Source organism: Buteo buteo, chromosome 23 (assembly GCF_964188355.1).
Source record: "Buteo buteo chromosome 23, bButBut1.hap1.1, whole genome shotgun sequence".
Classification (NCBI taxonomy): domain Eukaryota; kingdom Metazoa; phylum Chordata; class Aves; order Accipitriformes; family Accipitridae; genus Buteo; species Buteo buteo.
Window position 1 is genome coordinate 4,118,588 of NC_134193.1, and position 23,886 is coordinate 4,142,473.

Genomic DNA, 23,886 nt, shown 5'->3' on the forward strand with positions numbered 1-23,886 from the left:
GACTACAAGTCCCGGCAGGCGCGGGCAGCCCTGCCCGGCTCCGGACTACAGCTCCCGGCGTGCTGCGGAGCGGAGCGGGCCGGGCCGAGCCGCGCCGAGCCGGGCCGGGCGGGCGGGCAGTGCTGCCCTCCCTCGGCGCGGGAGCAGCGGGGCCGAGCGGGGCCGAGTGGAGCCGAACCGAGCCGAGTGGCGCCGTACTGGGCCGAGCCGAGCCGAGTGGCGCCGAACCGGGCCGAGTGGCGCCGAACCGAGCCGAGTGGCGCCGAACCGAGCCGAGTGGCGCCGAACCGAGCCGAGTAGAGCCGAACCGAGCCACTTTGTTTCCTTCGGCGTTCTCCTCCGCTCCGCAGCCGCCGGGTGAGTGCAGCGGGGCGGGGGGTACCGGGGGGGGGGGCAAGCGTGCAGCGGGGCCCCCCTCGGGTCGGAGCCCGGCTTTTGGGGGTGTTGGGGTGCGTGTTGGGCGCCCCCCCTCCGCTCCTGCCCCAATCCCGGGGCGCTTTGAACTTGCAGCCGCGGGGTTGTTTCTATTTTTTTTTTTTTTTTTCCTCTTTTGCTGTAAATAATGAGTCTCTCCGCGGCCCCCCCCCCCCTCCCTCCGCCGCCCCCGGGAGCGGCCCCCGCTTACAGGAGGCTCCAGCCGGGGCTATGGCTGCTCCCGGCGCTGCAGGGCTGGAGCCGCAGGATTGGGGTCGGGGGGGGGGGGGGTGTCCATAGGGGTGCCCCCTCCGAAAGGCCGGGGGGCCCGGGGGCTGCGAGCCCCCCGGCAACCGCAGGGTTTTTGCCCGTGGTCGCCTTTACCAGCGTAACGACCCCCCCCCCCCGCCCCGTTTATCCCACACGTGGGGAAACTGAGGCACGGATGCTCCGGCCCTCGGTGCTGACACCCGGAGCGGTGGGTTCGCTCGGGGGTTTTCGTGCACACCCCCCCGGGACAGGGTGCAAATCCCTCCGGTCTGGGGGGGCAGGAGAATGGGTGTCCCCCCCCACGAGCTGGCTGCCCCCCAGCCCTGCTGTTTTGGGGGGGTCTGCAAAAGGCAGGAGAAGAGTTGGGGTATCCCATGGCATACAGCTTTTAGGGATCACCAAGATGACCCCCCCACACCCCCGCAGCCTGCAGTTTGCTCCGCTGGGGCAGCAGGAGTTTGGCGGGGGCGTAGGAAGGGGCTGCGCTTAACCTACGGCCACCGATTAATTATCTTCATGAATTAATTGCGAAGCAGGAAGGATTACGACAGCCCTCGTACCCATGTCCTCTAAAGCTTCAGTGAGTCAGATGATGGGGAAATTTCCTTAAAAAAAAAAAAAAGAAAAAGAGAGAAAATATGGTGGTTATTGTTGTGCTCTTCTAAGATAAATAAATAAGCCCATGCAGGTCCGGGGACAAGCAGGGCCTGTTTCCAGGAATCGCAGCGCTTCTGCGCGTTCCCGGCCCTTGGGGCGTGGGGGGAGTTAGTGATTTTTTTATATAACAGCAGAGTGTGGAGCAGACAGCAAAGGTGTGGAGTTTGGGGGATTTTTTTTTTTTTTTCCCCCTCTTCCCTTTAGTTTCCCCTGCCATGTTTGCTTGGCTTCATGCACGGCTGCTCCTGCGTCCGGAGGAGGGAGCGGGGCTGGTTTTTCCCTGCTGCGGGTGCCGGTGGCAGCTGAGCTTGCGCTTACCTGCTGCCGGGGAATCCGGCAGGGATAACCGTGCCGGAACCAACGGACCTTTGGGAATTGGGCTGCTGAAGTTGAGAAACGACCAGATTTAGGCTCTAGGGGTGGGTGCCGATGGCCGCGGTGGGCGACGGCGAGTGGCACGTGCTGGGAAGGAAAGCCGGCCGTGTTTTCCGAGGGATGCTGGGTTTGCCTCCCGAGGGATGCTGGCGTTGCCTCCTGCCCTTATCAGTAGGAAACCGCTCCGGGGTGGGGCTGGCTACAACTCCAGCATCCGGGTGTTTGGGGATGTAGGTTGTGATTCCAGCCAGGTCTTTATTTCTTTTTCCACGCTCCAACGGTGCCGAGTTTACGGCACGTGTGTTCCTGGTTCCCCCCCTGCCCTGCCCCACCGGCCTTTTGCCGTGACGAGGTTTCCCCGTTTGCTGGTTTTTCGGTGGTGCTGTGGGGAAAGGGAAGAGCCCTGCGTGCGTGAGCGACAAAGTGATGAATCATCGGAGCAGGGGGGACATTTTCAGGGCTGAGGGTGGGGTGGCCGTGGAGCCTGAGCAGCACAGCCCTGCGGGGAAAGAAACAGCCACTGCAGCGAAATGGGGCTGGGGAAGCCATGCCGGGGGTGCCCCCCCCCTGCCAAAAGCACGTGAACTGGGGGTAGAAACACCCTTCTGGGTCCCTGCGGCTCTCCCCGTGTCGTAGGGTGCTGTGGGGGGGTGCTGGGGTCTTGATGTTGTGATGGCACGGGGGGGGATCTCAGCCCTGGATCGTCGTTTCTCCCTCCTTTCCTGGGGGGCGCAGATGGATGGTGGGGAAGGACGGAGCTTTCCCAGCACCTGGCACATCCCCATCACCTCTGGGCTCTGTTCCCGGGGGCACCTGGAGTTTGTGGTTTGGGGTTTTTTTGGGGGGGGGAGCGGGGGGACACACTTCCAGCTGCCCCCACCAAAAAGGAGCCATTTCGTAACTGCCCTGCACGGGGTTATCCCGCTCCCCGGTCAAAGAGGAACCGGGCCGAGGGGGAAGCGACTTGCCAGGGTTGAAGGAGCGCAGCGGCGTCCCCGGCGTGGGCGCTGCAGCCTGGCAGTGGCACCGTGCCGCTGGCACGTCCCCGGGGCAGCATCGTGGCATGCCGTGGCCGCAGCCCGTGCCGGTGTCGACCCGTGGCAGCTGTTTCATGACGGCTTCCCCGACCCTCTGTTTGCTGAGGGAGATTTACGGGGCTCTCCGCAGCCGCAGGAGCCAGCGCTTGGGTGTTTTACGGCCCTGTAAAAGAGCAGAGAGCGTTCGGAGGTGCGACGCGTGCCCGCCACCGCGTCGTGCCGTGCCGGCTCCAGCCTCGTGGGCGTCCCGCGGTGGCCTTTCTGTGGTGGCATCACCCCGTCGAGCCCAAGGGAAGCAGCAGCTCGGGCTTTGCCGAGCCGTGGTGCGGTCCCGGTGGCCGGGGCACATCCCCCCCCAACAGCCGGTGATTCCCGGGGTGAGCCGCGGTTGTTGTCACCCTCATGGTCGAAGCAGGGGAATGCACTGGTGGTGTAACGCTTGAAGGGACAAAAAGGATGATCTCTTCGTGAATATACAGGAAATACATGCTCATCTTTTTTTTTTTTTTTTTCCGCCCACTGGTATGTCCAGAAAGAGCCCCCATGGTTCCCCCTGATTCATTGCAAGGTCGTGCCCCACCGCAGGGTTGGTGCCTGGCACTTGGGTTTTCGGTCAGAGCAGCTTTTCCTTAAGGATTTGCATGCATGTAGGGTCCCACGACCTGGTCAGCCCAGGGATGCAGGAGGGCGAGCTCCCCGCTCCAGGATGAGTTCTGGTTTTCCTGCTCCTCGCCTTCCAGCGAGACCCACGAGCTGGCTGGAGGTGAAGGCGACGCATTGCTGAGAAAACCGGGAACGATGGGGGTGATCCCGGCACTGATGCTGGCCCCGGTCCTGTCCACCCGATGCTGACAGCTGCCTTTGAAGAAGCCATCCCTTCTCCAAACATCTTCCCCCTCACTTTCTGCTGAACGAGCAGGCAGAGGAGCAAAGCTATAAATATTAAATTGCAAAAAGAAAAGAAAGAGTATAGAAACCGCACCATTTCCCTGCGGGCAGAGGAAGAGCGCGGGAGGGCCGAGACCTGAGCGACGGAGGCGAGCGGGGCTGCGCGGTGCCTGCCTGGAAGGACCTCGCCAGGAGCAGCTTGGCAGGTCGTGGGGGGGGGGAAATCTGGCCTGGGAGGGTGGTGTGGGGGGGATCTGGCCTGGGAGGACAGTGTGGGGCCAGATCCTGGCTGCCGGCAGCTTGTGTCGTGCTGTAGGTCTGTAGGATGGAGACAGAGCTCGGCAGCCCCCCTGGGAAATGGGGGGGGATGCTCCGTCCCTGGAGGCACGGCGGGTGGTTCGGGAGGCGTTTTGGGGAGGTGGGTGCTATGGGGCATGGGGACGAGTACCGCGGTGCGGCCCAGGCGATTTGCAGCGGGCGGTGGGTGGGTTTGCCTGGACGGGGTCGCCTGGGGAGGGTTCAGGGTCTTTCAGTGGCACATCCCACCCCAGCCCCACGGTCCCTCCAGTCTTTGCAAAGAGGCTGTACCATCTTATTTTTAAAGAGTCTTCTAAGAATTGCTCCCGGGGTTTTGTCACCCTTCCTACAAGTGCATTCGACTCCGAACAAACTCCCCACACCCTGCTGTCTGCTTAAGTCCCCTCCTTTAGTTAAATCAGTGCAACTTTCTTTCCGGATAAACCTGAAACGCCCAGGCAGCATCCTTCCCTGCTAGTTACATCCCTTTTTATCCTTCCCATACGTGCACACTATTAACGAAAGTGATTTACTTCTTGTATAAACAGTTGTGAAGCCAAAGGTTTCCCATCACCCTGCCCTGGCTCAGCCCCTTCCCCTCCGCCCGACACAGCGTTATTCAGGGACTCTGCTTCGGTTGTAAATTCTCCTTTCAGCGTGCAGTGTTTGAGTTTGTACAGCTGCTGCTGTAGCACCCAGTTGCTGAAATTACCAGGGCCGAGGGGGCACCCAGCCTGGGCACCTTCGGACCCCCCAGTGCTACACTGGGAGCAAGCGGAGGGGCTGTGGGTGCTCCCCGGTGCAGGGTCCGGTCTGGGACACCTTGGTGGCTATGGCTGGCAATGAGTTTGAGGACGGGCAGGGGAGTTTTTGGAGCCTTAGGGACAAGCGAGAGCAGCAGGTCTGGTTTTTGCTCAGCCTGTTTCCTCGAGATTTTGGGGGAAACGTGCGGAATGGGGAATTTTTAGGAGGAAACGAGGGGGCTGCAGCCGGGTTGGGCCGGCAGAGCAGGGTTTGCAGCCGCCTGGCACGCAAGGGAGCGTTTCCCCGCTCCCGGCTTGCGAACCCCACGGGAGGAGCGGAGGTTGGGTGCCAGCGGGCTCGACGCTGGCTGCAGCTCTCGCCTTATCTGCAGCAGGGTGGGTGCCATGCTCAGCCCTGGCCCCGCCACCGCTCCTCGGGGACCGCTCCAGGCTCGGGGCAGGCGAAGATCTCGCCTGGAGAAAGCCCAGCCTGGTGGGAGGAAAAAAACCTCTGGGCAGCAAGACGGTCAAACCGGCGTAACTCGTGCCGGGGAGGCGGCAGCACCCGTAAGCGAGGACCCGACCCGGTTGCAGCGGCACGGTGCCAGGGCAGGGGCTGGATTGGCAGCGGGGGCTCCCGAGAGACGAGTTTGACCTTCACGGAGCAGAAAAGTGCCAGGCTGAGCCGGGGGGAAAGGAGGGGAGAGGAGAAACCTCTCCTCTGCGGGTAAGCGGCGATGGCTGGGTGCTCCCCCGGGTGCGATGGGTGCTGTTGGGGCCGGGATGGCAGCGGGGAGAGCCCTGGGGCTGTTTGGGAGGACAAGTCACAGGCTGTCCCCAACTTGTTTATTCTTGGGGCCGGGGAACAGCTGTGGCTCCCGTGGATGAGGCGGCCACGGCGCTGGGGCTGCCGGCAGCGGTACGGTTACATGAAATCTGCCTTCTGAGAAGCCTCCTGGCCGGGCGCTGGGGGCTGGACACGGCGTATTTATAAATATTACCTCCTTCCAGCAGCACGGGGCCGCGGTGGGAGGGAGGGAGGAATGGGGGCGGCGCTGGGAATGGCACCGGTGGGGGGGCACGGGGTGGCCGCTGTCACCTTGCGCCTTCTGCTCGTGGCAGGTGGCACCGTGGACTTGGGGCGCGTGGAGCTCAAGGGCTGGTTTTGCTGAGCATCCTCACTTTCCGGGGCGTTTTCTAGGATTTTGGGACACGCGGTGCCTCTAAATCCCAGCGCCATGGTACGTTGCATCTGCCCTGCTGCAACCAAGCTGGGGGCCAGGGATGATGCTGTCCCGCCAGTTCCCCTTATTGCTCATTCATGCAGTTATTTAAAAAAAAAACCAACAACACCCAAGTTGCCTGGAGTCAGCCCGTGGTGGAGCAGGACGGGGTTTGCTCTTTGGCCGTGGGTCGCACGCGGGGCCCCCCGCTCCCGGCTCTCTCCCGCGCGCTTGGGAGCGCGCGACCTTCGCCGAGGTGAGCGGGACGCGGCGCGGCCGCGCGTCCTTTTCCTCGCCGGCGCGGCCGAGGCCCCTCCAAGGTCACCCCGCTCCTCTCCTCGCCTCATCGCTGAAAGGCGGACACGATACGGGGCTGATTAATCGCTCAGCCCGGGGTGGTGCTGGGCTGCAGAGCGTCCTCGGCCCCTGCGCTGCTGTTGGCTCATCCTCGCCCGAGGAACGTCCTTCTGCCTGTTAACACTTTTATTTTTAATTGCCGCTGTCGGGCGGGGGGGTGGGAGGGGAGGGCAGGAACTTGTTGGCTCGGGCTGTTTGCGCTAGCGGGCTGTGAATTCCCCGGATGGTCAGTCGGACAGTGATGTTTCAATCAGGGCTCCCGCACCGTGCCAACCACCCAAAAACCCAGGGCTTTTGCTCTGGTTTGGAGCGGCCTTAGAAGCAGGATGTGGCCCCTCTGTGGTGGGGTCCCAGGGGTCCCCCTGCCTCCCCCAGCCCTGCTCCGGGGACTGCCCGCGGTGCCAGCCTCCACCTGCCGTGCCCGGCTGGGGCGATGGCATGCATGCCATCCCCCAGCTGTGCCATGCCGGGCAGAGGGGCTTTTTGGGGTGAAGGAGAGGCTTTTTGGGGTGAAGGAGAGGCATCGGAGCTAGGCTGCGTATTATTAACCCCACAACGGCTGCCACGCACGGGTGGGCTCTCATGGATATACCTTGGCACCACTGGAACCGGGGGGCATTTGTATGGACCCCATTTATTCTGCCCTGGGGGTGACACTGTGACAAGGGACACTCAGCCCTGGCTTTTGATTCCCAGGGACTGATGCTTTTTCCTCCACCGGGTCCCTGTTACCTCCCTGGTGAGTCAAGCTTACCTGGGCAGTTCGGGGACCGCTTTAGCCAGGGTCCTGCTGCCTTACAAGACTTGCGTTAATGTTTTTACTGTGCTGGATACCTGGGTCGCTTCCAGGAGCGGTATTTAACGCATGGAAGGGAAAACATTTGGCCTCTGACCCAAGTGCCTGTTAACAACGCCGCCGTCCACGTTTCTGAGATGCCGGGGCTAAAAACAGTCCCGGTGACTCAGTCTCTCATTGGCGTTGTCAACTGACCCCGGCTTTTATTTGCCAAGTCCCTCCGCCTTCTCCTTCTCCCTTTCAGGGCTGCGTGCTCGCCACGCGGGGAAGGCGGCTCTGGCCGGGGCTGGGGTGGCTCTGGCCATCCACCTGCCTGCCCCATCTCCTGCCTGCCCCATCTCCTGCCTGCCCCATCTCCTGCCTGCCCCATCTCCTGCCTGCCCCATCTCCTGCCTGCCCCATCTCCTGCCTGCCCCATCTCCTGCCTGCCCCATCTCCTGCCTGCCCCATCTCCTGCCTGCCCCATCTCCTGCCTGCCCCATCTCCTGCCCGCTGGGTGGGTGGTTGGGAGGGCACTGGTACTCTCTGGGGTTGGAAATGGGGCCGTCTCACCCCCTCTCCCACCACCCCATCCTCATCCCAGAGGGCTGTAGGCTGGATGGGACCTCTGGAGTCTCTGGTCCAGCCCCAAGCACAGCCAACATTGGCGTTAGATCAGGGTCTCCAAGGATGGAGGTTGCCCTGTGGCTAGGGTTTGGCTAGGTGAGGAATCCCTTCTTAATACCCCAGGTTGGACCCTGCCCCGCTGCCCCTTTCTGGGGCTGCCAACCACAGCACCGTGCGCTCCTCTGCATGAAGATGAAGGACACCAGCCTTCTTCCCACTGGGTGCTGTCATTACCCGACCCCTGACACCATGGGTACGCTGGCACGGCATAAATCACCCCTGTGGTGGCCTTGCCAAGTCAGGGTGAGTGCCCCAAAGGAGATGCCACACAGCCGGTCCTAGCCGCACGGGAACGGATGGGTGCCAGCCGTGTCGCTGGGGGGGGGGGGCATGGCAGTGGCTTGTCGGCCTGACCCGGGGGAGCTTCCACAGCGGGGGGGCAGGTAGAGGACCTTGATCTGCTCAGGGTGCTCGGGGACGTGCCGCGGTGTCCTCATGGGACGGTGGTACAGCCAGCGCGGGGACGTGATGCAAAGCAGCTTTGCATAACGGGGGCGTGGGGGGGGTCCCCGGCACCGTGCTAGCTGTGTGGGGCGTCACGCAGGCGTCCTTGTCGTCTCCTGGCTTTGTCATTGCCATCCTGGCTGGTGCTGGCCAGCACTGGTGTTGCTGTCCTGGGGGGGACCGGCTGTGGATGCCGGAGGGACCCCGCGTACTGCCCAGCAGCGTGCGGGGCCAAATCCAGCTGCATAAGGCTGGTGCTTATTCTGCACCCGCTCCGGGCACACGGAGGGTGAGGGATCCCTGCGTACCACATCCTCTGGAGTGACAAGGGATGGCTTTTGCCCCTCTGTGTATTTGCAGGCAGGGATGTCGCTGCAGGCAGCACTGCAGCTCCCGAGGGGATGCGATGGGGCAGACCCAGCCTCGGCTCCAGCACCCCGGTGAGCCCGGCGGTGGTGGCTGCATCTGGTTTTGCCACGTTTTTTCTCAGCTCGATTGCTAACTCCTGTGTTGCAGTGAGAAAAACAAGCAGGTTTGGAGGTTTTTTGCAACTTCCCCCCCCCCCCCCCCCGCCCTGCAACCCATGTGGCTGCTACTGCCTTAAAAGCAGGGTCCTGAAAATGAGGAAACACGGGGCTGGCCCCGGCGAGGACCACGGAGGAGCTGCGACCCGCTGGCCCTGGCACCCAGAGGCCCCCCCGGTGCTGCCATCCCACCCCCAGGTAACCCCTGCCCCATCGTCCCCCTTCCCCACACGGCGGGGTGGCAGCGGAGCCCATCCCTGGGCTGCGGGCACCCGTGGGGTGGCTTTGTGGGTGCCCAGCGGGGCGGTAGCTCGGTGCTGTTGGAAATCTCAGTCCGGAGCAAACAGCACCGAGCTCCCGGCTGCCTGCACCCAGCCAGCCGCTGCCTGCCCCGAAACGGCGGTGGGTGCTCGGTCCTGCCCGGGTTGGGGTGCGCCGGGCTCCCTCGCTCGCCGTCCCCGCGTCTCTCCTCCCCAACCCCCCCGGCATTTGAAAATGAAAAACGAGGAAGGAAGGCTCGGCGGGCGCTCGCTGTCGGTAGCAAGAAGCAGAGAGCTGTTTTCACTTCTTTCTTCTCCCTTTTCCTTTTCGCCGCCCTCTTGGCTGTCAATGAAGCGGCCCAGAGCGGCGGGTGGGTGGGCAGCGTGGCCCCCAACCCAGCTCCCCTCCTTCCCTGGGGGTCCCCACTCCTGGCTGAAGCTGCCGATTGATTTTTCCGCTCATAAACGGCCACAATCGACCAGGAAATAAACACAGGCGAGGGAGCGGGGCTGGGCCGGCGGCTCCTCGGTGCGATGAGTTTGGGGGTTCTCAGCTCTGTCTTCGGGGCTGAGCGGGGCATCGCTCCCCTCTTCTCTCTTCAGCTTTCGAGGGAGTGGGCAGGAGATGCGCGGCACTTGCTCTATATGTGTTTGTGTGCCCATATGGTGCAGGCAGGACAGGCAGCGTGGATGCCGCTTCCCCACGGGCTGCCCGGGGAGGGTAACGTGATCCCGCTGTATTTCGCAAGGGCTAAATCTGGAAACCGCCTTACGGCAGCTTTTATTTCTAACCCACACCTGGGCGCAGCGATGCGCTCGGGCAGGAGGCGGTGGGGTGCCGCGTGGGTGTGGGGACAGTAGTGCGGCTCCGGGTGTTTTGTCCCTTTGGGGTGGCGCTGGGTGCCCCACGCCGGCTCTCCGCAGCGGTTCACGCGTTGCGGAGCAGCACCCGATGTCGCTCCAGAAAGTACCGGCGGTTGCTGAGCAGCCGACCCCGCGCCACCGGCTGTCGCTTTATAAACTGCATCGGCAGCCTGGGTTGCGGTGATGCTGGGCTCCCCTGGGGACGGGGGACAGCTCGGGGCCACGCAAAGTCCTGCGGGGGACAAGGCAGCCCTGGGTGGCACTGGGGATCCTCTGGCTGGAGCCACCCCCGAGTGCCGCCCCGGCGCGGGGGGGAGCGTGTTGGTCTCTTGATGAAATAACACCCCCAGAGGAAAAGCAAGAAAGGTCCAGAAATAACCGTGTCGCTAAATAGCAGCAGAGATATTTCGAAGGGAGATTAATTCCCTGGCTCCGGCCCTGCGCGTTGTCCCGGCGGTGGGTCTGGTGTGCGGTGGTGGTGCCTGGGCAGCCCCCAGGCGCTGATGGAGCCCACCGGTCCCCAGCACCCAGGGAGGTTTTCACTCGAAATGCTGCTCTGGCTTTAGGATGCAATCCTGCAACGGAGTGGGGTTAGCTTTTTCCCCCACCCCAAGGAACTAGGGGCAGGGTTGTAGGGTTTTCGGAGCAGAGGTAGAGTTTCCTTTGGGAAATCGGTCCCTTTTCCTTGCATTCCTCAGTTGACCCTGGGCTGGTGCTTTGGGCAGCCTCGCCCCGGACCTGGGGGCTGCACCTGGGGTCAGGATCAGCCCAGCTCCACGGCTTCTCCTGCCGATGGTCGGCAATGGGCAACACACCCTGTGCTATGGGCAGGGGGGGTCAAAGGCCCACCTGGGTACCGGCTGCTCCAGGCATGGAAAAACCACCCTGCGTGCCCCCCCCGCCGCTGGTCCCCGCTGTCCGGACAGAAAAGGTGGAGTTGGGGTATGGAGAGCTGCTGGGGACCGTCCACCCTTCCCCTGCTCCCTCCTACCTTCCTGCCCTTCAGCCCCTCTTCTCCCTCTCCATCCCCTTCCCATTGCTCCGTCGACCCCCCCGGACCCCCCCGCTGCCTTCCTCCCTCCCCTCCTCTGCTCTTCCCTCTCCGTGACCGATGGGGACGTTGGCCCAGCAGGTGCCCTGGCAGCACCCACCAGGAAACCCAATGCCTGGACGTGCCTTGGCCGGCCGTGCTGCCCGCTCGGAGCCAGGCAAGCTGCTGCCCGTACACCGGGATGGACCCTTGCCGGGGTCCCCTCCGGGTGGGGACCAAGCTGGAGCTGCCCCTGGCGCGGGGACGGCTCCGGCTCAGCGGGAAAGCCGCTGGGTGTGCTTTTTCCAGGATGCGAACATCTTTCGCCTTCTCAGGAATAACAGGCATCCCGGATGGAGCTGCCATCCCACGTGCTTTATTTCTGCTCCCCTGGACCGACGGATGGCGGGACGTGTCCCCAGGTGGGACGTGTCCCCCGGGGTGGGGTGCCCGCACCGTGATGCCGGCCGGGTCCCCATCCTTTCCCACTGCCGGCTGCCTCCCTCCCGCCTGCCGCTCTCCCACCCGCGCTGACTCAGAGCGAAAGCAGAAGCTGCTCGACGTTTCGGGGGGCGGGGGGGAAGCCAAGCAGAACCAAGCAGGTTATTTTAAACCTGACCTAATTTCCCCCCTCTCCTTATCGGGCCCAGCTCTGGCAACCCTTCCCCATCCTCACCCTCAGCAGCTCCCCTTCTTGGGAGCTTCCCGGCGGAGAGGGCAGCGCTTTCGACTCCCCCCATCCCTGTTTCTTATAAGGGAGCAGCGGGGGGGTCCTGCAGCCAGGCAGGGCGGTGGGACCCGGGCCGGTGGGTGCGAGTGGGTGCCGTGGGGGGCTGTGCTTTGGCACACTTCACGTGACACCCTCCTGTCCCCGCGTAGCGGCTGCGCTTCCTGAGAAAAGCCTGGAGCCTCACAGCTCCGCAGCGGGGCAGCTCCATCCTCACCCTTGACACTGAGTTTCCCCAGTGCTGGAGGTGCCAGCTGCTCGGGCTTCCTCCTCCTCCTCCTCCTCGTCCCGTCCCCCAACCCTGCGCCCATCGAACCGGGGTCCCTGTGCAGCCCCCCGCGGGGTGCGCTCAGCCCTGCTGCTGCTCGCGGTGCTTTGTAGGGCCACGGGTAGCTGCTTGCTTGCAAACACGGGGGCTGACCGCAAAGTTTCCCATGCACGGCTTGAAATCCCTTTCCTGCTCTCCCCAATTCTGGAAAAACCCCTGAAAATGGCCGTCTTGCGTGGCCCCTGCGCCTCTCGCTCCCTGCCCTGGCCGTGCCCCGGCTGTGCGACGTGAGCTGGGTCTGCAAAGCACGATCGGTCCTTCCACGCTGCGATGGCTCATCCCGTCTCCTCGTGGCTCTTGGAGGCTTTTCTTCTCACCCTGCCCTTAATATTTGGAGTTATTACATCTCCCGTGTGCATCCGCTGTGGTTTATCCCCCCTCAGCCTTGTTTTATCCGCCGCGGGCTGTCCCCGGCATCGCTGGGTCCTTTTCCAGGGCTCTGCTGTTGCTCGTCTCAAACATTCCCCTGTGCCCTCCTCTAAGGCCGTTTGCGACAGCTGTCTTAACGAAGCTCCAATTGATAACTGTCCCAGGCTCTTCTTCTCCCATCCCCCTTCAGATGGGCCACCATGTCTAATTAATTACCTTTCTCTTGCTGTTCAATAGCTGGCTCTTGATCCATGTAATCGTATTTCTGTCCATGCTGGCTTGATTTAATTTCCCCCTTAGGATATCGCGTGGCACTGTGTATCAGATGCCTCACCGAAACCCCGGTGTGTTGTGTCCGCCGTGGCCCCTTTGTCTGCAATTACGCATTGTATTTAAATAGCAAAACCCTCCAGATTTGTCAGGTTATGCTGCCACACAGCAAACCGCGGGTGTTTGGCTCCTGCCCGTTCCCCTGGCAGCGGTTGCTTTGGGTCCCGCGCTCCGCTTTCCCTCCCGCCCTGCGGATGCCGTGGTCCAGACCCCCATCCCGCCCGGCATCTCCCGCATCCCCATCCCAACGCCGTCTGGGAAACCAGCCCCGTGGAGACCCATCGTCGTGTCCCGGCGAGCCCTGGGTACGGCAGCTCCCTTCACCCCGCCATCCTCTTCCCCCCCCTCCGCGGGCCGCCGTCCCCTTTGTACGGGGGAACAAGGGCTGGTCTGTGCGGTGCGGGGGCCTCGCACGCCTCCCCCCCCCGGCCTCCGCGCTCGCGTGCCGGCCCCGCACAGAAGCCGCGTTGTTCGCCCCGTGCCAGAGCTGAGGTTTCGGGGCAGCCGGGCTGAGGGTTAAAGCTTGCCTCCGGCTCCTGGCACCCGCCGGCCTTTTCTTCCTGCTCTTCCCTTGCTTTCTCTTTCCCTTTCGCTCCGCTCCCGGGTTCTGGTTTTTTCCTGGCCCTTCTCGCTTTGCTCCGGTGTTTTGGAAGTGGGTGGCTCAAAGCACGCTCCAGCTGAACCCGGCGGTACGTGAGTCCACGCTGGCCGGGTGCGGGGTCCCGGCTGCTCCCTGCTTTCCCCGTCCCCCCCACCCCACCAGGGTGTCCCCGGGGAGAGCGGTGGCACGACAGGGATCTGCGGCAGGAGGGCAGACCCGTCCGTCTGGCGTTGGGGCGATTGTCCTGGCTTAGTCACTGGCTGGTACGGGTGCTCCGGGATGTCTGCTCCCGCCCCGTGCCTCAGTTTCCCTGCTGCAAAAGCGGTTGTCGCTGATGTGCCGTGTCCTCCTCTCAGGGTCACCTCCGTGCTCAGCGGGCGCCCGCGTCCCACCCCCCTGGTGCGCCATGGCGTCCCGCATCGGCCTGCGGATGGAGCTGATGAAGCAGCAAGCGCAGCAGGAGGCCGAGAGGGAACGGGTGCAGCAGCAGATGATGATGAACTACATGCAGCAGCAGCGGATGCCGGTGGCCTCCACCCCGGCCATCAACACCCCCGTCCACTACCAGTCCCCACCGCCTGTGCCCGGAGAGGTCCTCAAGGTACGGTGCTGGGGGTTGTCCCCCTTGCCCTGGGGCCGAGGTGATGTGGGAGATACCTGATGGTTTGTCTCCTTGCAGGTTCAGTCCTACCTGGAGAACCCCACCACGTACCACCTCCAGAAGTCACGGGACAAGAAGGTTCAGGCTTATCTCTCCGAAACCTACGGGAACAAGTTTGCTGCCCACGTCAGCCCCGTCAGCCACTCGCCCAAGCCACCCCCCGCCGCGTCCCCCGGCGTCCGACCCAGCCACGTCATGTCCTCCTCGGCGGGCAACAGCGCGCCCAACAGCCCCATGGCCATGCTCAACATCGGCTCCAACCCCGAGCGGGAGGTGAGGAGGTGCCAGCACGCTGCTGGGGGAGGCGAAGGTGCTGGAAAGGGCAGAGAAGCCCATTGGCACTTTACGCCTTTCCCTTTCAGTTCGATGAGGTCATCGACGACATCATGCGCCTGGATGACGTTTTGGGCTATATGAACCCCGAAGTCCACATGCCCAACACAGTAAGTCTCTGATGCGCGTTAGGAAAAGACCAGACCCTGGGCTGCGGGAGGGAGGGTGACCTGGGGGTGTCCCGCACCCCCATGCTTGCTGGGGATGGAGGTGGCACAGAGGGGACCTGTCCTTCTGCCACATCCCTGCAGCGATGCCCGGGTGCCAGCCAAACCCAGCCTCGTCCCTGGAACGGGTGTCCCTGGGGACCTGGGGCTGTGGGAAGGGAGGCAGCGAGATTGTCCTTTTGCAGCAGCGAGAGCCAGTTCTTCAGCTGCTTCTCCTCTTTAATGATAGTTGGGAACCCTCATAAAAAGCCAGAGAGACAGGAGAGGGGCACGGGGAGGGACCAAGCGTCCACTGCAGCGCAGGGGGATGTTAGTGCTGGGAGAGGTTTCCCAGCCAGAAACTTCCTCGGAGCAGCGCCGTCTCCCGGGTCAGATCCGTATGGCAGCATGTGCCTCCCAGTGGGATTCATCCTGCCGAGCCCTTCTCGGATGTGATTCATCTGCCCTATTTTAGATGTTGGCCGTGGGAGGGGATCAGCTGTGCCCTTTGAAGTCCTGTTTTCTTTGCTACTCTGATTATAGCTGTTTTAAGGGCCCAGGAAGACAATTACACCTGCCTGGGCTACGCGCTCGCATCCCAGAGGCCAAGCAGCCGGGCTTGAACCCCAGTCCCGCAGCCCCGGATGGAGCTAACCCGCCTGTCCCTCTGGTTTTCAGCTGCCGATGTCCAGCAGTCACATGAATGTCTATAGCGGGGACCCCCAGGTGACGGCCTCTCTCGTAGGTGTCACCAGCAGCTCCTGCCCCGCCGACCTCACCCAGAAGAGGGAGCTGACAGGTACGTCCCCAGCCCCAGAGCTGGCGGGGAGCCGGCGGTGACGGCGAGTGCCAAAACTGGCCGGGGCTGCCCTGTCCCCGTGGGTGGGGAGGGCGGCTCTGGGGGGTGCTGGGCTGCTCCGACACCAGCCCGGGATGCTCGTGGGGCGAGATGCAGCCTTGTCCCCTCCAGGTGACGTTGTGGGTCTTGGTTACAGATGCTGAGAGCCGAGCCCTGGCAAAAGAGCGCCAGAAGAAAGACAATCACAACCTGAGTGAGTTCGGTGCTGGCTGCCCGTGAGTGGCATGGCTTTCCCTCTCCCACCCCTGCAGCCCTTTCCCCACCGCTCTTCATCCTCGTGTGTCCCCCCCCCGAGTTAGGTTCCCCTTCCCAGCCCACCTCACCCTCAGGAAACACCCCCACAGCCCCCTGCCCTGCCTCCCTCTTTCCCGGCTCCGCAAAATGTCTGCAGTGCAGGAGACACCCTGTTGTCCTTCTCGTTAGCACTGGGGGAAGGTCAGACCTGCCGGGGCGATGGATGGGAGCAAGGTGCCAAAGGGTTGGCCCCAGAGGTTTCTTATCCTGAGCCCCCCAACTCCGGAGGGTCTGGTTGGGGCACGACAGTGGCTCCCAGCCCCACTGGGAGCAGCAGCGTGGCCGGTGGGGGCTGTGGGACATCGAGCCTTTCCTGCTCCCGACACCTCCTCACCGCCATCCCTCTCTTCTTGCCCTGCAGTCGAGAGACGGCGAAGGTTTAACATCAACGACCGCATCAAAGAGTTGGGGATGCTGATCCCCAAAGCCAACGACCTGTACGTATCAGCGGTTTCTGCGGGGCTGGGATAACTGTGGGTCTCGTGGGCTTGCTCGACCCTCGGCGCTGGGGCAGGCGATACTTGCAGAGGGGCTTTTTGGTGGAGCAGGGGTGAGGGGACACCTTGCTGGGATGGAGGTGGCAATCTCTTTTTCCATCCTGCACCGCAGGGACGTGCGCTGGAACAAAGGGACAATCCTGAAGGCATCTGTGGACTACATCAAGAGGATGCAGAAGGACTTGCAGAGGTCACGAGACCTGGAGAATCACTCACGGCGTCTGGAGATGACGAATAAGCAGCTGCTGCTCCGCATCCAGGTGAGCTTCCCTGCGCTCTTCCCTCCCTCCGCTCTGCTCCAGCCCCATGAGCAGCTCACTCCTGCCCCACCAAGGGGACGGGCAGGGGCTCTCCTCCCTCTTACGGCTGTCAAGTCACCAGGAACAGTCTTCAGACAAACCAGACGTCTGAGGCTCAGGTCACCGCAGCGAGTGTTGTTCAGCTTTGCATGGGTCACCATTTTCCACCCTTCACCTCTTCCACGGGCTCCTTCCCTGTGAGCTTCTCGGTCCCCCTGTCCCTGCCACCTCCGTGAATGCCCCCGTGCCGCGTCCCCGTGCGCGACGTCCCCACCGAAAGACCTCCTGTGCTCTGTTGGCAGGAGCTGGAGATGCAGGCGCGCGTCCACGGGCTGCCCACCTCCTCGCCCTCGGGCGTCAACGTGGCCGAGCTGGCTCAGCAGGTGGTCAAGCAAGAAGCCAGCGGGGACGAGGGGACGCTGGAGCCGCTGCTGCCACCCCCGGACCCTGAATCGCAGCTACAGCCGGCGCTGCCTCCACCACCCCAGTCTCCCTACCATCAGCTGGACTTTACCCACAGCCTGAGCTTCGACGATGGCTCCCGGGGCTTCCCGGACAGCCTGGAGCCCGGCCACAGTGCTTCCTTCCCATCCCTATCCAAGAAGGAGCTGGACTTGATGTTGATGCAGGACACCATGCTGCCCCTGGCCTCCGACCCCTTGTTCTCGGCCATGTCCCCGGAGGCCTCCAAGGCCAGCAGTCGCCGGAGCAGCTTCAGCATGGAGGATGCAGACATGCTGTGACGAGGAGCTGCTCCGACGCTGGGGGGGGAGAACTGGACCTTCGAGTTTGGTTAGTGAAGTTACAGGGCACTCTTCTCGCAGGAGGAGCCCGTCCTGCCGCGCACTTGAATCTACGTAGGAGTACCTTTTCTCTATGCAACGGGGGTCTTGGATCAAGGCTCGCCGGGTACCGCCGTGTCTTTTGCAAGCTTTTTTTTTGCCAGGAGCTGGAGCGGACCTTCTTGGCTTGCCGTGGCGTTGGCCTGACTGCAGATTCCCCAGCCGGGGAGCGTGATCTCGGCTGCTTTGCCTTTCAGTGAAACCCTCCCGGACCGAACCCCTTCCCCAGGGTGCTGGCTCAGAGCCGGAGCGGGTGGGAGCCTTTGCGTCCCTGGCAGGAGAGGGACAATGCTCAGAGCTTTTTCGTCTGGCTCGCTGCCTCCTTGCCATCTCGCTCTGGGAGCCCACGTCCCCAGCAGTGGCCTCTGAGCCCCGCGGATGCTTCACGCTGCCACGTCCTTCACGGTTCCTCCTTCCTCGGAGCACCCGCTGCCTCTCCGGGTCGCAGGGCCGGAGGGAGAAGAGGTGTTAATTGGAGCACGTTAATTCACAGGGCACGGGGGATGTCGTCCGAGTGAGCAGGGTCTGAGGCTATGAATTCGGGTTGATGTTGAAGGCTTCCAAAACAGCTGGGATGGGGTGTTTGATGCTCAGTCAACCCCCTGCTGTGACCCCTACCTTGTGGGGGGACACCCCCTCGGGGTTTGGCAGCACCCACCACCCCGAAACCTCGCTGGCCTCTGGACAAAGGGCTGCATGGTGCTGGGTGACCTTCAGCCTCCCTCGAGACATCCCCGCAGAGGTGCCTCTGCTCTGTAACACCAAGCCCTGGCTCTTTGGGTGGAAGGACAAAGGGTTTTTACACTTTTTTGGGGGGGATACTTGTTGACAGCCCATGTCCTGACCCACATCTGGGCATGGAGGTCCAGGCTGTGGCCAGGGACCAGGGAATGGTTTGTACTGGTTGCCAAACCTGAGCTGCTGCTCTCTGCCTTTGGCTCGTGGGATTTATTTCTCTTCCCAGTGTCACCAGCTCGTTCCCTAGCCAGGATGGCTCGGCGATGGGGACCTGCTTTGGGGTCTGCATCATCTTCTGTCTCCTCAGCCCGGCCGGTGGCGGGGAGGGAGCTGAGCAGGGGAGAGAGAAGCTGTTCACAGGGAAAATACCGCATGAATTTTTTCAGGGAGAGGGAGGGAAGGCTGGGGAGAGGAGACCCCTTTGCGATCCTGCCCTATAGCACAGCATCACCCCCCCGGGCTGTGGGAGCCGTGGCTGGGAGCCCATGCAGGGATGGGGGTCACTGGGTGCACCCCGTCCTGGACCAGGGATGGGGGATGTCGTGGAGTTGGGACCGCGAAGGGAAAGCCCAGCCAAGGAGGGACAAACTTGCTCCTTCGCGGCTGGATTTGGGATTGCGAGGTGGGGGACAGCCCCGATGCCCCCCTGGAGAGGTGCCTGTCGGGCATGAGGGTGTGGGGAAGTGCAGAAGTTGGGGAGAAGAGGGGGGAAAAGAAGAAGGAGGACGTGTCGGAGGTGTCCTGGAGCGCTGGGGCAGAGCGGGGTCTGGCCGTTGCCCTGCAGGGGTGCAGGGAAGGGAGCGGAGGGGACGTCGGGGCGCTGGGCGAGGGGCTCCGGGCTGTGTGCTGGTGGGTTTGGGGCTGTTTTCACCCTGCATGTTCACGGGAGGCCTTGGCATCCTTCGCACGCTGCCGTTAGTGCCTGTAAAGAGAATAATCCCCCCTGGCAGGGCGGTGGCACCCCGTACGCTGTGCTGAGTACCTATAGATGTGGGTGATCTGGGGACGCCAGAGGGTCCGCGCGGGCGCCTCAGGGTGGGCACGCGAAATCCCTGGTCGCTTGGGATTATCGTGGCTGTAGGGTGGTTCTGCTGGGCTCTCGCTGGTGGTACACGGCACGCGGGGGGCTGGCTGGGGCGTGCGACCGCTCTGCGCCCTGCTCGGGGCACAGAACTGTCCGCTGCTCAGCACGAGACGTGGCGTCTCCCCTGGCCATGAGTAAACAGTTGTGGATTATTATTATTTTTTTTTAATCTTTTGGAGTTTTTGTTTGTTTTATTTTTCTTTTCTTTTTTTAATGCACTGTGCTCTGATTAAAAAATTTTACTACTGTTTTATAAATAAATGTATAAAAGAATGAACTGGAATGGAAGAAGAATCATTAAAATATATTTATTTACAACATCCCGGAGCATTGCGGCGTGGGCTGTTTTCTTCTTGTCACGGAGGAGGGAGGGTCGTGGAGCTCGAAGCACCCGAAGCTGCTTTCCCCTAGTGACGCCACGGCCGTGCCTGAAGCTCAGGCTGCAGTAGCATCCCCATCTCGCAGGGGAGCTGCCCTGGATTTGGGGGGCTGCTTGGGGGCTAGGGTTTTTTTTTTTTGCAGGAAAGCCTGGCTTGGTTAGAAGGGGGAAGCACTGCTGTTCCTCTCATTCAGCCAGTCCTGGGGTGGTTTGGGGTTTTTGGGGTCCCTCCGGAGCTTCAGGGAGGTCCACAGCTCCTGGTGCTGAGCACAGCTGGGACTTGGGAGGTGCTGACCCATCTGCTGATTGCTTAATTGGAACCAGCCTTGGCCCCTTAATTAATAATAGTCACAAGGCCCCAGAGAGCAGAGCTGGAAGGAGTTGTGTCTCTGGGGCTGAGCACGGGGGCAGGTTTGTGGTGGCCGTAGTGGTCTGTGCTGGGTGAGAGCGATGGTGGAGCCGTCCTGGGAGCTCAGGTGTGTGTTCTACCTGTTGGGTGGTCCATGGGGCGGAGTGGGGGGCTTCGCTGTCCCCTCCTTGCTGCTGGGGCTGGCTTAGCATCACCCCTGGGTGCTGCAGAACCTCTCTGGGGGTCTGCACAGGCAGCCGTCGGAGCAAGGTATCCCCCCCTCCTGTTTGCAAGCCCCCTGCAGGCTGGGCACCCTCCTGCCCAGTGCAAAGAAAGGGGAAAAAATACACTTGTAAAGTCTCCTGCTGGGCAGGGGGCTGAGCCCGCGCCTGGCAAAACTCGTCCCACGCCACGTTTGCAGACCCTGCGTGCGCTCCTCTGCGTGCGGAGCCGCGGGCCGGGTTCCTGCTGCCCCCCGCTCCCCTCTGTGATGGTGTTAAACACACACACACACACGAAAAAAAAAAAAAAGAAAATCCACCTTAAAATAGACTTCCCAGGATGGAAAATCACAGGGGCTAATCTTGGAAACTTTATTAAAAGAAGAAGGAGGGGAAAAAAGAGTGCGAGAAAGCTGGGGGGAAGAGAAAGAGTAAGTAGTTTCAGACACTTAAAAAAAAAAAAATCCCTGATTTGATTTATCTGGGGAGTGTGAACACTAAATAGAGAACAACGCCTGAAGTGTGAATTATTTCCTATATTAACACAGAGAAAAACTGATAGCCTTTTCATGTCAAGAGAATAGCGTGGAGGGAGGGAGGGGGGAGAATGACATTGTTCAATCTCCGGGTTTGCTCACTCTTTATCAGGCTGAGATCAAAATTTATTCCCAGGATGAGGCCTGCGGCCCGGCTGAGGCCCTAGAGATTTTTAAGGGCCTAATTAAGAAAACAGGATGAAAATGGCGAAATAAGAGGGCAATTTACTTCTTGCAGAATAGGGAGATCAAATCAACTTATGAGCAATTAATGTGCACAAGGAGAGAATAAAGGGATGCCGGGATATGGTAGAGGGCCTCATTTTAATGACATGCTCTGGTGTTGGCATAGAGGATTACTCTGAAGGTCAGATGTAGATTGAAACGACCTTGCAGATTCTTAACCCTCCTTCCAATTAACAGAACCAACTCAGAAATGCAAAAGACCCTGGCTTGGAGCACTGTCATCCCTTTATGTTCAGAAGGGAGGGGAAAAAAAAAAAATTATAAAGGAGAGAGAGAGGACGAAAGGGGGTTTCCTTTGCTTAAACAGCAGCTGCTGGAGATGGGAGCTGGGGCAGGCGGGAGAGAAGGGCTCTTAATTACAGTCTGTGAGCCACCCATGGAAAAAAAAAAAAAAAAAAAGTCGGTGTCAAGGCTCCAAGTGGGATATAAAAGGGAGGGAGTGCTGGCTGGGGCTGCGGCGGGTGTGACGAGCTGTGGCCGGGCTCTGCCCGCAGGGATGGACAGAGCAGTGGGATGGGGACCGGGCGGCAGGTTGCCGCTGGCGCAACCCCTTTGCCATCGTACCGGGGGGGATTTGGGGTGCTGCACCCCCCCGGGGGGGGGTCCTCGCCTTTGCCCCCCCCTCCCCTCCCGTGACGTGCTCTCTCGGTGGCACCACTGGTCTCCCACTGCCTGGAGCACTTTTTCCCCGCTGCCCCACGCAATGTTGTGATTTTTTTTTTTTTTTTGGGGGGGGGGTGGGAAAGAAGGAAGGAGGATGCGAAGCGGAGCGGTGCCGTGGGCCGGCCGAAGGCGTGTCCCGCGTGGACCAGACACCCGAGAGCGCCCCGTGTCTCCTCCGTGGGTTCCCGCAGGGTTCGGGGAGGGAGCAGCGAGGCTGCACCGGGGCTGAGCAGCCACAAGAGAGAGCCAGACCCTTACCGGAGAACGCGGGGCTCCGGCGGGGGAGCCGGCCCGGCCGGGGGGGTGAGCATCCCCGGGCTCCGCAGGGAACGGAGCGAAGCCGGCCGAGCTGCTCACGGCTTCGGGGTGGAGGAACCATCCCTGTGCAAAGCGTAGCTCTCCCCCGGTAGCTGATGCCGGGGTTTGCCGGGCCCCGAGAGCTCCTAGAATCATTTTGCTTGGAAAAGACCTTTAAGAGGCTCGGGTTGTACCGGGGTTGATGCCTCTCCGCAAGCAAGAGCATCTCCCGCTTGCGCTCTCGGCTTGCTGCCGGCGTCCCCTCTCCAGGGCCGCTGCGCTATCTCCTTCTTTGAGCTGGCTTTGGGAAACCCAGGAGGGTTGATAGCAAACGGGAGGGGAAAAGGTGCTGAGCGGCTGCTGTTCCCTGCAGGCCCCGCGCTCAGCTCCTCTGACAAACCAGCTTGCTTACGGTGCCAGTAGAAGCTGGGGAAAGGGAGAGCCCCTGGAAGAAGCTGGAGGGTGAACCGGGCTGGAGAAGAGCAGAGGGGCTGCAGGCGTGGGCATGTGAGCAGGGGTGATGAGCACGGGGCCAGCTCGGACGGGATTGAAACCCTCCGATGCGCAGTGCCAGGAGGCTGAACCCCTGGGTACCGCGCTCTCCAAAGATGCAGCTGCATCCCCCTGGGCTGCTCCATGCAACAGGTCTTAGGGCTGGGGTTGGTTCTGTTGTTTTATTGGCAGGCTGGACTTGTGTGAAAACGGAGATCTGCATAAAGAGAGCCGTGACTTCCCCAGCACCAGCCTTTAGGTACCGCTGTATAGACATGTCTCCAATCCCCCTCACCAATGCTGTTGGCAAGTTGTTTCTCAAGTCCGAGAAAATTTTCTACTAGAAGTTTTCTTGGGGAGGGAAAAACCCTTTAATGAAACTGAAGATGGGCTTGATCCTGAAGCAAGAAGGGACGAGCACAAGCCAGGCCAGCCCTGGGCACCTCTGGAAGGAGATGCTCACCGGAGCAAGGCAGCCCTTCCCTGGGTACCGGAGCAGAAGAGCAGTGGAGAGGTAGCAAGAGGAGTGGGAGATGGTTCGAGGGGCTTCCCCTGCTCCACCCCAAACCTTGGGCTCTCTGGGCCCAAGGTATCCCCGCACGGCTCCGTGGCATCCCTGGCGTGGGCCCAACCAGACCTGCAATCTGGAAGCCATCCCCTGTCTCGGTGCTGGGCTGTTGCTGAGTTTTCCTTCTGCCCCCGTCTCCCTTCATTTCCTTTCTGGCTCTCGCCGAGCTCCTTCTGTGGTTTGAGCATTTCGGCTACTTCTGCTGCTCCTTCCCCACCTGAAGCCCTAATCCTCCGCCGGTGACGTCACCGCGGGTTGTTGTGGCAACGGTTGGGATGAGGTCAGGAGGAAGGGATGGCTTTTTCAGGTGGGGGAATAGGCAGCGCGGCCGCCTTTGGCTTCGAGAAACCAAAGCAGCTCTTTGCAAGTAAATCTTTGCATGTAATAAAGAGGGAGAGACTGGAAAACCTCTGATGCCTGTCCAGAAATTGCTTCCAAAGAGAAGGGGCTCGGCTGGTCCCTGGGTGAGTCCCTGGCTCAGAAGGGTTACTCCCTAGATGCGTTTGGCCTGTTGTTTTTCCGTCAGCAGCTTTTTAAAGCGATGGGGTTGGGGAGCCCTTTGGACCGTGCGTGGAGCCCTTGCAGACAGTTTAATGGCTGTTAGGATTTCTGGTGCCTCGGCAGGAGTGGCTGCGTGCTGTAAACCAAAGGGCCAGGAGAGCTGGGGCTGAAGGATGGTGGCTTGCTGGTTGCGAAGAGGGGTAGAGATGTGATGGAAAAAAAAGCCCTGGGAAGAGCAAAGTGAGGTGCAGGTAGAAAGCTACTCTGTCACAGAGAAGGATGTGGAGAAGGTCCGTGCCTCTGTTTCCCCACCACCCAGGCGACGATGCAAAAGCTGATGCAGGGGAGATGACCTGGCCCTTGCTGCTGAGCCCCTGCGGTGCAGGTGGCAGCTTGCATGGGGCAGTGATGTCGGAGCAGCCCCTTCCCCATGGGATGCAAACTCCCCAGGCTCAAGCCCTGTGGAGCAAAACCCCAGCTCCCGGCTGGCTGTGCACAGTCCCGCATCTTGGATTCAGCTGAGACGAGCTGGGGTGCTGGGGGAGGCTGAGCGCTGCCTCCCGAGCAGTGGGTAGAGCAGCAGGAATTTGTACCCCCAGGTCTCTGCCGGAGCCAAATGGCCCCGCTCCGCTGGCCCTGGCAGGGCTGGGACCGCTGCCAGGGGGAACTTTGGCACGGGAT

The 23,886-nt window shown here is 61.7% G+C and overlaps 1 protein-coding gene across 3 annotated transcripts; it reads left to right on the plus strand.

Annotated features, from left to right (window-relative positions):
• Nucleotides 1-90: 90 nt before the first annotated feature.
• Nucleotides 91-19,273, plus strand: TFEB (transcription factor EB). Of its 3 annotated transcripts, none has more exons than XM_075055091.1 (9): nucleotides 91-357; nucleotides 13,557-13,801; nucleotides 13,880-14,134; nucleotides 14,224-14,304; nucleotides 15,019-15,139; nucleotides 15,336-15,392; nucleotides 15,855-15,930; nucleotides 16,103-16,250; nucleotides 16,592-19,273. In XM_075055091.1, exons 2-9 carry the CDS (start codon nucleotides 13,607-13,609, stop codon nucleotides 17,030-17,032), a joined length of 1,374 nt encoding a protein of 457 aa, XP_074911192.1. In that variant the 5' UTR covers nucleotides 91-357; nucleotides 13,557-13,606; the 3' UTR covers nucleotides 17,033-19,273. The 3 variants fall into 3 exon arrangements, with proteins under 3 accessions (XP_074911192.1, XP_074911190.1, XP_074911191.1); XM_075055089.1 differs by lacking the exon at nucleotides 91-357 and adding an exon at nucleotides 5,134-5,408; XM_075055090.1 differs by lacking the exon at nucleotides 91-357 and adding an exon at nucleotides 8,836-8,889.
• The last annotated feature ends 4,613 nt before the right edge of the window (nucleotides 19,274-23,886 follow it).